We start from the raw sequence: 12,805 nt of genomic DNA on the forward strand, positions 1-12,805 counted from the left end.
CAAAAAACTCACGTACAAAGCTCGACATAGTAACACCGTTCCCAGAGGCAGAGCGAAGATCCAATATATAACGCCGAGGATGACAATATTAACTCCGGTAAGCACGAGCCAATCAATCAGGTGTGACCGTTGGACTCCAAATCTCGTTCTTCCTCTTTGACGGTGCTCCGTTCTTGCTTCGCAGAGCTCGTGTCGGTGGCTCCCTCCTTTCCGCAGCCTTTGACCAGAATGTGTCGCTAGCACTTGTTAGTCTTTCTGTATCTTCCTGTATCTTTCGGTAAAGTGTTCAAGGGACGAAGCTCACCTTCAGTGCATCCTTGCGGGAGAAGCTCTTGTCGCAATGGGTGCACGGGAACGGCTTCACCGCCAGATGAATCCGTTTATGTCGTTTCAGATCATGGTTGCGGTTGAAGCTTTGAGGGCACTCGTCACATTTGAATGGCCGGTCGTTGGTGGGCCCTGGCGCATGTCCGGGGTGCGGTGGATGTCCTCCGTACATTTGCTGCATGCTGGCCAGATGACCACTGTTGAATCCCGGTAGAATGCCCGGTTGGAGACCGCCCAAAAGCGACATCTGACTTCCCGGGTTATGGACATTGGTCATCACGGGTCCGTTCATGGCGGGAAGCGAATACGATGGCCAAGGCTGTCGCGGGTGGTAGCCCAGAGGGTGATGGGGAGAAGGATGCGGATTCGAAGCCACTCGTCCTGGCGGATGGATTCCCATTCCCGGTTGTCCGGCATAGGGTGGATATCCCGCTGGAGGACTGGCTAGCTGTTGAAGCCCGCCGTATGCCGGGGCGGACGAGGATTTGGCCATGTACGGATCGTTGAACGGAAGAGGAGGCGGCGCAGAGGCCGGGTTAGGTAACGCATTCTGGGCCGTGAGCATCGCATGCGCCATGGCGTGGTGATGCGGGTGATGCGTGTGCTGATGGTTCGGGTTTGCGGGAATGCTGGCGACGGAGGGGACTGAGAGCGGTTGCTGAAACGGAGGGAGCTGATTCATATCGTACGATGGAGAGATGCCGTCGCTGCCAGGGGGTGAGGTTGCGGGATTTCGGCTCAGAGGATTCAAGGATGGGGAGAAGGTGTCTCGAGTCGTGTAAGAAGCGGGATTGTTCCACGATTGCCGTGGTGTGGATGAAGCGGTTCCGTAGGAGCTCTGGCTTTGCCAGTAGCTCGGCGCATAGGACGAAACCAGATCCGGAGACGCGGAGACGGTGGTGGCCGCCGCTGTGGCGGTCGTCGCTGTCGCCGTGGCAGGTACCGTAGATGCGCTCGTCGGAGCCGGAGTATCAACCGATTGCGTGGATGCTGGCGGCGTGAGAAGGTTGCTGACGCTGGGATTGGTGGGGGGATGCTGAGGATTCGATGGATGCGTAGGCAATCTCAACCCGGTCGTTCCAATATGGAAGTTTGGCGGCGGAAGTTCAAAGTTGGGAAGAGACGAAGCGGCAGGTCTGCGCGTGTTCAGTGGCGGCTGCGGGGTGTTCAGCGCATCGAGCGCCGTCCCCATGCCAGAGGGAGGGATTGCTAGGGCCGCCAGCGTGACGGAGTTATCTCGAGTAAAGGTTAAGGGTTGGAAAAAATCGCCCGCTTCCACAGATGGTGGAGTGGTCAGGGTAGTTGCCAGTTGCCCGGTAGGAAACGTGACGGTGTCGCCGCCCAGCGTCCAGTATCGATTGCCAGACAGGCCGCCAGAGAGATCTGGAGGATCCAGGAGGGGCAATGATCGCGATTAGAGCGATCTGACTGGGGGGAGAGGAGAGGAAGAGATGGATAGGGGGAGAGAGGAAGAGAGGCAGATGATCAGTCGGACGCAGGTGAGAATGGCCGAAAGTGAGGGAGGATTTCCTCGTCGTCCGTCGAACTCTCGCGGTGTGGATCCCTGGATGTTGAAAATCAATCGAGTTCGATGCGAAGAATGCAGCAGGTTTGCGCTTCCTCGAGGGTCGTGTCAACCGAGGCTTTCGTTGGTTTTTGTCAGTCGGGTGACATATCCCAGGCGATGTACACAACGAACAGCGGCGAATCGATGAATCCAACCAAGGAATGACGAGATCAAACTTTGACGTGCGCAGGTCAACACGATAACATTTCCTTTCTCAACAGACCGACCGTGCGATGGAATCAGAAAACAAAAACAGCAGCGACACAGCGACACAGCGTATATAATCGAGCAGGCCAATTGGCGACGTCCAGAACAACAACAGTGGATACAGAAACGGTTCCTTCAAGCGCGACGCAGATGGCGGATGACGATGGTGACAAGAAAAAGGATCAGAAGGAAGGGAAGAAACAAAAGGAGATGACCGATGGATGGATAGATAGATAGACAAGGGAGAGAGAGGCAAAAATAATCAGTGGTGGTGGTTGCGGTGACAAGATCGAGGGAAAAGAAAAGGCGCCGGAGCGAGTAAGTGTGGGATTATTAGGTCAATCTTTATTTTTTATTTTTCCTTAACGTGTATGGATATTTGTATAGGCCGGGAGTATCAGGCAGTCAATGATAGATTGAGGCGACTGAAGGGCCAAAACCAAAACCAGCCGGGAATGGAGACGTATCCAGACCAGTCCAGCGCTGGGTCTGGCCAGCGCGGGGGTTGAGAGTCGTGGTCGGATGTGGGAATAAAATACCAAGGGTAAGGAAAATAAAATCAAATCGAATGGGTGCGACTATGGAGCTAGAACGGATGTAGAAAATCAGTCACCTAATAATTAAATCCAAAAAGAAAAGAAAAAAAAATAAAATGGAAAAGGGAATAAAATAAATGCCAGAGAAAAAAAGGAAATAAAAAAAAAAGAAAAGGAAAAAAAAAATAACAGACACACCTCCAGCCGGACGACAGACCCAGGAGCTAGTCGGGATCTAGTCAAGAAGAATGAGCAGCTGGACCAACCAGATTTCAGAGAAAGATTTTATTGGGAAATTCCCTGGGATCGATCCATGGCAAATTTCCAGGGAAAACGGATAGTCACGAAACCAAGGGCAGATGGCCGAGAGAAAAAGAGAGAGAATAATAATAATGATAATAATCAACCACCTGCGCAGTCCAACCCCCGAACAGACGTTGACTGAACAGTAACAAGAATCCGCTTACTGCGTATATACTGCGTAGGATCCAAATCAAACATGCTCCTACGGAGTAGAAAAGAGGCAAACCATCAGATCAATCATGTTCGAAACCCACCACTAGCAAAATTATCATACGGAGTATGCATTATTATCAGAGAGATTATTTATAACTCGCCTCCGATGGACTCCATCTCCCCATCTGGCAAGAGCATATACCACGGAGGAAGCAAAAATAAATTAGATCCATCCTCAGGAGAAAAATCCGCTCAGGCGCCGTCCGCAACACCAGACGGACTGATCAACGGCAACGTGGTTGACAGGGCTCGCCAGAGGTCCAAGTCCCAGCGCGTTCCCACCTTTCGGCCGCACCCACGGTCAAGGACCAACTTATTTTAGCCAGATGGAACGGTGACCGGATGAAGCATACTCCGTTTCATCGATCCATATTTTTTTTTTTACTCTCTGTATTATTCTATCGTCCGTTCTTTTATCCTTTCATGACAATAATGCCAATAATCAGCTGCATGGTTGATGAACCGGAACCATTCGACGGTGGTTTCTACATCTCTTTCTCGTTTGGTCAGATGGTGACTTCATAACTTTCTCACTCGGCAGGGTATGGAGTTCAAGGTTTGATGCTGGACAATCGTATTCGAGTAGCTCGAGATAAACAGACAAATACGGAGGATACCCAATTACACATAGAATGGATGTATATGAAACAAAAGAGAAAAGAGCCAAAAAGCAATTCGCCCGCGCAATGAGGCTAGGGGGAAGCACAGGAAAAGATGGACATGTGGAGCGCATTCTGGACGATCGGCCACCCCGACCCAGCAGGGAATATTGCTGAGTGCTTTCCCTGTTTGGTGGAGCAGAGAATAAGCTTAGCAAGTGGTGGACGATCGATTCTGCGTCTAGGAGGGATCAGAGGTTTGGATCGACAGATCTGGAGTTGTGTCAGAAGGAGCTTTTTTCAGGAGGGCCTGGAAGAGCATCGTCAAATCCCATCGGCTCAACGCCGCAAAAATACGAGGTCGAAACAGAAAAACAATCATACCGACTTGTATTTCCCGAAGCCAAAACAAACGGACAGAAAAAATAAATAAAAGTCAAGTCAAGTGGAATGGACGTTCCAGACAGACAGCGAGACCCAGAAAAAAAAGGGGGAGTAGAAAGCGTTGATGCTCCCTTGCATCGGGGAATGCATGACAGATGGGGAATGGAGGGAGATGGGCAGAAACTGAAAGACAGCGGAGTCGGGGCAGTTGTGAGGCATCAACCGATAGGATCCAGAACCATTGGATGGGTTTCCTTATCGGTTGTCATAGGAAATATCTCCATCATCGACTCCCGTCCTCGAGTTAAGGTACTGCCCACCCAGGGACCGGGTACTGCAACCACCACCGGTCTCCGTTGGGAACCATTGCAGCGAGGACGGCTTACGGCGTCTTCGCGAGTGGTGAATAATACACATGGCATATCAGAGTATGAATGGCTTGTTCTTCTCGAGCTTCTGCGCCAGACCCGGCCTCTGATGGCGGATGATCCGGCGATGATTTGTCGTGCTGACGGGGTCTGATAATAACCATCAATCTTATTTCCCTCCGTACCGCTCCTTATTGTTCGATCCCCAGGAGAATCGAATAATTACTATTCATCTGATCCCAGGCTTTCCTCCGGACATACTTACCCAGTAGTACTAAACAATAATTTCCACTCGCCCGCTCGTATTTCCTCGCCAGTCGCCTGTCGCCTTCCCCTCTCGCACGGACACTTCCCCCTCCTCGATCAAAGAACCATTCCTCGTCTTCAGACAAACGGTCCCTGGTTTGCCCGGTCGGTCGTCCCTTCCAGCTCATTCCAGTTGGTCTTCCTGTTGTTTCCCTTCGCTTCCCTCCCCCCCCTCTTCAGGATCGGGTCAGGTGTTCTTGTCGCTTCGTTCTTTTGCACTTCCCGTCAGATCGAGGTCACCGACCCGGCTCCAAACCAACCCCGAGGCTGCAATACGAGACCCTCTTTCTCGTCAATATTTTCCCATTATTCCCCGCCGGGTAGATGCAAGCGAGAGACCCTCGGAACCGCAGGGACTAGAGCTGGTTTAGGTTTCTCAGATCCCTGCGCGGCGGTCATGTCTGGGTCGGGCGCTGGGACTGGCTCACTGCCTTTTTTTTTTTTTTTTTTGTCTTTCATTTTTTTCGGGATTTCCTTGTTTTTGTTTTTCTTTCTTTTTGTCTTTGGCTTGCGTTTTTCTAGCGGCGGCGGTTCATTGGCTGGTCGTTTTCCCACGAACGACGCTAGGACCGGATCGGGACTAGATCCGAGAACGACTGCTTTCAAGCGGGCCCCACTTGGGCTTACCCGGCTGGTCTGCCTGCATCTCGGTCAGCTTCCACTTGGACCATTGCCTGGAGAGACAGAGCCAGAGCGAGCGATAGTCTCAGAGCAGTCCGGTAGGAGGAAAGGGAGGGGAACGGAGACTGGCGGAGTTCTTTGACTCATGACCGGGATCTTTTCGTGGTCCAAGGCTTACGCCGCACAGAGAGATGGTTTCTTATTTCCTGAGTCCTGACTCTCGGTTCCTGCCTTACCCACATTTCCTCTCTTGCTCTCTCCTAGGAGTAGTCCTCCAGCCCTCCCCCCTGAATTCTTGGTAAATGTCTAATTGAAAGTGGAGACTGACGATAGCTAGTATAGCTGTCATGGACAAACCCAATTCACCAGAGTAAACACCGGCGTACGCAGGAAGTACTCGTACGAGCGCAGAGCAATCGCCAACCAAGGAACTGGCCAGTTCGGTCGTGGACAAGCACACCCCGTCCGTCTGCGTTCGGGATCAAAAGCAGCGCAGAAACTCGACTAGGTGGAATCCAGCAGAGTGTCTCCTGCTGCTGAGACTAAAAACCGTCCGTCAGATTGATTCCACGGGCCCCACCCGTCCAGAACCTTCCATTGGCCCCCGCCAGCGCCGAACGGGCCGTCGATTGGCTGAAACTCAAGGCTATCTATCGGTGGTGGCCACATCCCCGCGGCCAATGATGGCGCGGCCGCCCAAGAGGGAAACAGACCACTCACAAAGGGAGGGGGAAAGATAGCCAACGGTCCACCGCTTTAGACTTCATTCGCGGCGGCGGACAGCACCGGCCTGTCGGTGTCGGCGGGGACGAGAAGTTGTGCGCGGGAGATCTGGGTGGCGGCCACACGGTCGAGGTGGAACGATGGGTCTACACCTACTCGTACGGAGTGGTACTTTGTCACTACTATCTCCCAGTACTGCGCAGATAGGTCTGGAGCTTACAGAGGCTGGTAAATCAGATAGGTAGATAGTATACCCTAAAAACTTTCCATCTCCCCGACGACTGCACATTCCTATATCCTAAAATCCTCAGAAAGCGGAACCCTATCAGCGACCGTCGTGGAAGATGCTCTTTTGGCACGGTGCTAGCCCCGACTAATAGGGGGATGTTTGCTAGTCTCACAAAATAATTTATCCAGACTCGAGTTGAGCTGGACAAGACATCCGGACAGCATGGTATCCATCCAGCCAGCGGAGGGAGGGAGGAGGGAAGGACAAGAACGGGGTCGAGTCGAAAGTAGAAAGTAACTGTAGGATTTCCTGCCGCAAGTCTAAGTCCGTCTCGGTACAAGCTCCGTACAGAGTATCATCGGTACAGGACTAAACCTGCCCGGGGGTGCTGGCCATGCAGGAAGAACGATGCCGGTGGATACGACCTGACCTGACTGACCGCTTGGGTGCCAACGCTATTCGTCCCCTGTCTCCGATACCTGACCAGAGACTTACGGAGTACGGACTAAGGTACCTGTACGAGACTGCTAGTACGGTAGTAGTAAGCGGGCGGACATGTAGGCGGTCGGGACCAGATTGATTGATTGATTGACGGATTGATTGATTAGTTTAGACTATGTCCACCCCGGCCAGGGTAGTATACTTCGACCTCGAGAGTATGGGGATGGATGGGATGCCCGGAAGAGCCGACGACATGAGGGTATTCTGCTTATGCAGGCCCATGTAGGGGATGCAGAGCACCATGCACAGTACTCCGTATACTGAAACACCAGCAACAAAGGAATAAAGAGGGGGAGGGGGGGAAGGGTACGAGGTGATAGATAACCATGCAGCACTTTCCTCCGTACGTCTGCGTCTGTAGCTGTGCGGAGGGAGGACACCCACACCTACCGGACCAGAACCTAAATAACTCTAGAGTCTGGAAGGACGAGGACGATAGTTCATTCTCGAGCTGCAGTGCAGTCTCCTCGCGTCGGGACCCATCCCACTGGACCAGCTGAGTCGATCTTCTGCATCAAAGGGCGGCGTCCGTTTGCTTGTCGCAGTGCGTGGCGCAAAAATAGGACGAGAAAAAAAAAAGTCTGGGGAAAGGGGAAGGGGGAGGGGAAGTACCGGCCAGGTACCGGGCTACTTTTTCCCTACCGCGGTCGACAGGTTAACTTTGGGATCAGGCTGGACTGAAATCAGATGTTTGTTCCGTTGCAGGAGAGGTGGGGTTTCCCTGTCCTGACCTACGCAGCAGAGAGTAATAATAATAGTATACTCGGAGAACTAGCTGGCACTTATCGTGGACTCGAGTCATAATAGGGATTACTATTACTACCGCGGCGACGTATTCGGAATATGGTCTAGACAGCTGGGCAGATACCTGGCAGGTACTTCCTCTTCCTGAGTCCTACTCCGTCGATGCTAAGGACGCGGCTACTGTACATCAGAAATTATGCGCTCCAGAATTAAGGGTGCGGTTGACCAAATCCCATGATGTTCCCGGACGGGATTAGCGGAGCAGGGATGGCTCTCCTTTTGTCTTTTTTTTTTTTTTTTTTTGTCTTTTCTCTTTTGCGGCACTCCCTGTGTGTTATTCTTATTTTTTATTCTGATTATTTTTATTTGATTGATTTATTTGTCCTCCGCCAATCCTCGTTCTCGATCTCCGTCTTCATACCACACCTCCGTGCGACTGGATCTAGAATACGGAGGGTGCCAGAATCGACGAAATAAATCAAAATCAAAAATACCAACAACCAAATGATAAAATAAAATCAACTAAAATCAAATAAAATCAAAATGCCAGTCTGGACTTCGGTCCAATCCTCCCCGCCCAATCCGGCTAGCGCGAAGAATGTTCGGTCGAGTCACGAGATGGGGCCTTCTGCAGCAGCGACCGGTCTAGACTGAGCAGAGCGAAGGGAGCCGATCGAATCGCCAGCCAAGGGGGAGGGGAGAAGAACCCGGCAAGTCCACGACGGGACCGCAAGGCAAAGGCGTTGTGGTGGCTTATCGTTTGTAGTTTATTCTGCTTATGATAACCTCATCTCAGCTCATCTCGACTCACGATGCGGAAGAACTGTATGTTCATTCTCTGTTGATCTCTTCTCTCTTCCGGAATATCTAGCTGGCTGTCGCTAACTGATCTAATTAGATGCAGCAGCCTCATACGGTGCCTCCTCCTCATAAACCTCATATTTATATCCGCTGCCCGGATGGTCCGCCCGCAACTCCCTCTGTCCCTTGCCATAGACCTTCTCGCGCGCCGTCAGCCCGTCCTCCTGCTCCTCCGCCGCAGGATACACGCCTCGCCGCCGCAGCTCCGGGATCAGCAGATCCACCACCTCCTCGAACGTCCCCGGCGTCGTGACATACCCCAAGTTGAACCCGTCGACGTCGGCCTCGCGGATCCACCGCTCCAGCTCGTCCGCCACGCGCGCCGGGCTCCCAATCGCAACGGGCCCCAGGCCGCCGATCGCCGCCTTCTCGGCCACCACGCGCGGCGTCCACCGCGGCACGTCCTCGCTGGTCGTCGTGAACGCGTCCAGCACGCTGGTGACCTTGTGCGCCTCCAGCGAGTCCGCCGCCGTGATGTCCTGGTCCAGCGGGATGCGCGAGATATCGATGCCCGTCCAGCCGCTGAACAGGACCAGGCCGCCGACGACGGAGGCGTGCTTCTTCAGCTCTTCGTACTTGGCCTGCGCCTCTTCGTCCGTACGCCCGATGATGGGCGTGAACGTCGCGAAGAACTTGATCGAGCGGGGGTCGCGGCCCTGAGACGCCGCCAGCTGCCGGATGTTGTCGATCTTCGGCCGCAGCACGCTGGCGGAGTGGCTCGACACGAAGATGGCTTCGGCGTGGTTCGCCGCGAAGGCCGACCCGGCGGCCGAGGTGCCCGCTTGGAACAGGAACGGCGTGCGCTGGGGCGACGGGTCGACGATGTGCCGCGTGTTCAGCGAGAAGTATTGGCCCTTGTGGTTGATCTGGCGCACCTTGTCGGGGTCCACGTAGGTGTCTGTTTCGGGGTTGGGGTTGAGGGCGTCGGGGGCCCAGGATCCTTCCCAGAGTCTGCGAATAGGTTACTACCTTGTCCGGTATACTAATGAGTGCTACTTACTTGTACAGCACTCGCAGGTATTCATCCGCCTGACGATATCGCTCGTCGTGCTCGATCGGCGTGTCCAGCCCGATAGCCTTGAAGGCGGCCTTCTTCCACGAGGTGACGATATTCCACCCGATGCGACCATCCGTCAGATGATCGAGCGTGGAGAAGCGTTTCGCCAGCAGAAACGGCGGCTCGAAGGACGTCGAGGCCGTGATGCCGAAGGCCAGATTCTTCGTCACGGCCGCCATGGCCGAGATGGGCTTTTCCAGTCAGCTTTGCCTTCAGCCGGAATCTCGCAACACATACAATAGTCGGATCCGTGACAGGCCACTGGGCCGCTCGTCGAATGCACTCGTCCAGCTTCCCTTCGTAGGTATCATACCCACCGTACGTATCCGCCAGGAAGAGGGCATTGATGCCGCCGCGCTCAAGCAGCTTGGCCAGCTCAATCCAGTACTCTAGCTTGCGTTTCGTGGCCGATTTATCGACCGGATTCTGCACTCTCAGCTACTTCCAATAACACAGTTTCTGACTAACTCACCTTCCACTGCCCAGGCGACAGATGCCCCACGGTCGACATGTCAAACGCATTCAGGAGGATTTGCTTCTTGCCAGGGCCATCTTGGCCGGAGGGTGCGGTACTATCGCCCATGTCGATTCAATTTCGGATTCAAAGCTCAATCCTTGAATCTCGTCTCGTCTGGGCCTTCCTTCCCCTCTTCTTATCTGACGCAGACCCCTCAGCAAAGAGACCCCACATATCGCCATCATGTATTCTCATCGCGTGAGATACATTGTCATGCTGATCGTAGTCGGTAGAATGCCGGGCAGGGGCAGAGATATTGACTGATTCGCCATCGTCTCCGCTGTAATCGCCACTGCATTGGATGTCTTATTTGCTGCTAGGACGTAGTACATGGACGGACATCTAGCCGATCCGAGGTGATGCGGAGACGGGTGGCATCATTAGGGGGTGGATTGCGTGCGCGGGCGGATCAGTTATCAGCGATAATCACTTAGTTAGAATTGCCTTGGATCGTTAATGAGATGTCATTCATAATTCCTAATATCAGCTGTCTACAAATTCGAATAGAAAGATGAGACAGGAGGGAAATGTAGGCTTGTTTTGTTAGATGTTCAAGTGTTATATCAGAAATGAATTACAAGCAACACTGTCAATAAAAGAGAAAGGAAAACGCAGTCCAATAGTGTTAATCACATCCAAGAAGCGTGATAATTGTTTAGCTTCGAAGTCGTTATGGTTAAGAAACTAGTTTACTCGGAGCAATGCAGTGTAGTACTGTTCACCCTAAATACCATCTTATACTGTCTATCTCTACTGACCAGTTGTATCCCATATATTCAATCAATACCCTCCGCATAGTTACTCCAACCTTCTACTCTTTCCCACCCTGAGAATGCGCAACATGCACCACAGCCTCTCCTCTCTCATCTGCCTCTCCCTCGCTGACACCAGCCTCCTCCATCTTAGATTGTCTACAGTCCGTCAGCCAACCCCCTCCCCTCCCCTCCCAAACCCCCAAAGAAGAAAGAAAAAAAGGGACATACCTCCTAACCCAAAACATAATCCCATGCGCAACCCCCACCAAACAAACCGCATTCGCCAACACAAACGCATACCCCTTGACGAACCGCGGCGCCTCAACCGTCTTAAACACCAACAAGGGCGTCCACGCCGTCGTCGACTGCGCCACCGTATTAACCGCAACCAACACAACAGCCCTCTCTGCATCCGAATACCTCAGCAAACTATTCACCCAACCATACAGCACACTCGACATCGCGACGGCCGCATACGTCGTCAAGAACGCGAACCACAGCGCCGACTCCGGCACGTCCCAGCTCACGAGGATGAGGAGGCCGAGGGCGTTCCAGGCGTGTGACAGGGTGATGGCCCATGCCGGGCCCAGCGCCAGGTCGGACAGAAAGCAGACGGCGAGGGTGTAGAAGATGCCGAGGGCGGGGGATATCGCGGCGAGGGTGTTCAGACGGGGGGTGGAGAAGCGGTTGAGGGATTTCAGCCATAGGAGGTAGCCGCCCGCGTTGGTGTTTAGGCAGGCGTTCCAGAAGAAGATGTCGAGGGCGAGGAGGGCCCAGAAGCGCCAGTTGCGGAGGACCGAGGGGATGGTGGATGTGGTGAAGGTGGTTGTTGAGGTGGTGTTGGAGGGCTGGGTGTGGCCGGCGCGGAGGAGGCGGTGTTTGGAGATGGCGAGGTCGGTGTCAGACAGCACGATGCGGTTGGGTTTGCTGGGTGTACCGGGCAGGATGAAGTAGCCGAGGATGCCGATGGGGATGGTGATGAGCGCGCAGATGATGTACATCCAGCGCCAGCCGGCGAGGCCGTGGACGCCGTCGAGGCGCGCGGAGGTCCCTGCTTGGATGAGGCTGGCTGTGAGGGTGCCGAGCGTGAGGCCGACGTAGAAGCAGCCGCCGCGGCGGGCGATTTCGTCGCCGCGATACCAGGCGCCTGGTAGTGTTAGCAATGAGTGGGAGACGAGGGAGAAGGGGAGGGGAGGGTACCGAATATGTAGTGCATTCCGGGGAAGAATGCAGCCTGTCTTATCAGCATCAATTATAGACATATGGAGGGGGATGGAGAGAGAAACCTCAAACCAGCCCACCAGAAACCGATACGCCATCAACTCGGCATACCCATTCACGCGATACTGCAGCAGCGTAAACACCCCCCAGCAGATATCCAAGAACGGGATGAGCCACGACATCGGGACCTTGGTGAACAGATACGCAAACGGGATCTGGCCGACCACCGCGCCGACCGTATACATGGTCTGCAGATGGACGAGCTCGTTGCCATGGAGTCCGAGGTCTTCTTGCAGGCCGGAGACGTAGGCATTATCTGACAGATGTTAGTTACACTCTCCGTCCTTAGAATGGCAATGACAATGGCATGGCAGGATAGCAGGACGGGAAAGGTAGAAGGAAGGAAGACGTACTAATATTCGACTGATCAATATACTTCGTCCAATACGCCAAAAAAGCATACGGCACGATCAACAGATCCAATTTCAGAATCAGCCTGCGCTCCTCGGGCGAGTCCTGGTCTGCGAACCATTGGATGCGCCACCATTTGCGACGCGCTTGGACGGTATCGGCCATATGAACCACAACTAGAGCCCAGCCTGGACTTCACTTCAACTTAATCCGGCTGCAAGCATAGCGAAACCAAACCTCTTAAATCGCCTCCCTGTTCGACAAGATGTCAACGCAGCTTGCGATGACGTGACTGGTCCTGTCGGGCATGGCATTGAGGAGAGGGGGCTCGTGGAGATGACCTCCTTGTCCTTCA

At 53.6% G+C, this 12,805-nt stretch overlaps 5 protein-coding genes across 5 annotated transcripts; 1 reads left to right on the top strand and 4 right to left on the bottom strand.

Annotated features, from left to right (window-relative positions):
• Positions 1 to 116: 116 nt before the first annotated feature.
• P170DRAFT_357415 (putative C2H2 finger domain protein) lies at positions 117 to 1,729 on the bottom strand (the record flags this gene model as incomplete). Its single annotated transcript, XM_024844217.1, has 2 exons — positions 117 to 236; positions 305 to 1,729. Coding segments are annotated over 2 exons (1,545 nt in total), but the record flags the coding sequence as incomplete, so codon positions are not given.
• Positions 1,730 to 3,535: 1,806 nt separating this feature from the next.
• On the bottom strand, positions 3,536 to 4,044 carry P170DRAFT_175401 (uncharacterized protein). The gene has a single exon (XM_024842635.1). The coding sequence runs from the start codon at positions 3,884 to 3,886 to the stop codon at positions 3,596 to 3,598; it is 291 nt and encodes a 96-aa protein (XP_024704450.1). The 5' UTR covers positions 3,887 to 4,044; the 3' UTR covers positions 3,536 to 3,595.
• On the top strand, positions 3,709 to 5,150 carry P170DRAFT_436775 (uncharacterized protein). Its single transcript, XM_024849219.1, has one exon. The coding sequence runs from the start codon at positions 4,203 to 4,205 to the stop codon at positions 4,656 to 4,658; it is 456 nt and encodes a 151-aa protein (XP_024704451.1). The 5' UTR covers positions 3,709 to 4,202; the 3' UTR covers positions 4,659 to 5,150.
• A 3,064-nt stretch (positions 5,151 to 8,214) lies between these two features.
• P170DRAFT_455882 (xenobiotic compound monooxygenase, DszA family) lies at positions 8,215 to 10,449 on the bottom strand (the record flags this gene model as incomplete). Its single annotated transcript, XM_024851576.1, has 5 exons — positions 10,019 to 10,449; positions 9,784 to 9,972; positions 9,490 to 9,737; positions 8,544 to 9,440; positions 8,215 to 8,380 (listed from the first exon to the last, which is right to left on the bottom strand). Exons 1-5 carry the CDS (start codon positions 10,127 to 10,129, stop codon positions 8,215 to 8,217), a joined length of 1,611 nt encoding a protein of 536 aa, XP_024704452.1. The 5' UTR covers positions 10,130 to 10,449.
• A 425-nt stretch (positions 10,450 to 10,874) lies between these two features.
• On the bottom strand, positions 10,875 to 12,749 carry P170DRAFT_509760 (putative MFS transporter Seo1; the record flags this gene model as incomplete). The annotated part of the gene is made up of 5 exons (XM_024854709.1): positions 12,453 to 12,749; positions 12,105 to 12,355; positions 12,019 to 12,052; positions 11,047 to 11,965; positions 10,875 to 10,974 (listed from the first exon to the last, which is right to left on the bottom strand). Exons 1-5 carry the CDS (start codon positions 12,613 to 12,615, stop codon positions 10,875 to 10,877), a joined length of 1,467 nt encoding a protein of 488 aa, XP_024704453.1. The 5' UTR covers positions 12,616 to 12,749.
• Positions 12,750 to 12,805: the final 56 nt, after the last annotated feature.

The sequence above is a fragment of the Aspergillus steynii genome (assembly GCF_002849105.1).
Source record: "Aspergillus steynii IBT 23096 chromosome Unknown P170scaffold_4, whole genome shotgun sequence".
Taxonomy (NCBI): domain Eukaryota; kingdom Fungi; phylum Ascomycota; class Eurotiomycetes; order Eurotiales; family Aspergillaceae; genus Aspergillus; species Aspergillus steynii.

Coding starts and splice junctions, on each gene's coding strand:
- P170DRAFT_175401 (XM_024842635.1), bottom strand. CDS start 3,886: ATGCGCTCCACATGTCCATCTTTTCCTGTGCTTCCCCCTAGCCTCATT.
- P170DRAFT_436775 (XM_024849219.1), top strand. CDS start 4,203: ATGGACGTTCCAGACAGACAGCGAGACCCAGAAAAAAAAGGGGGAGTA.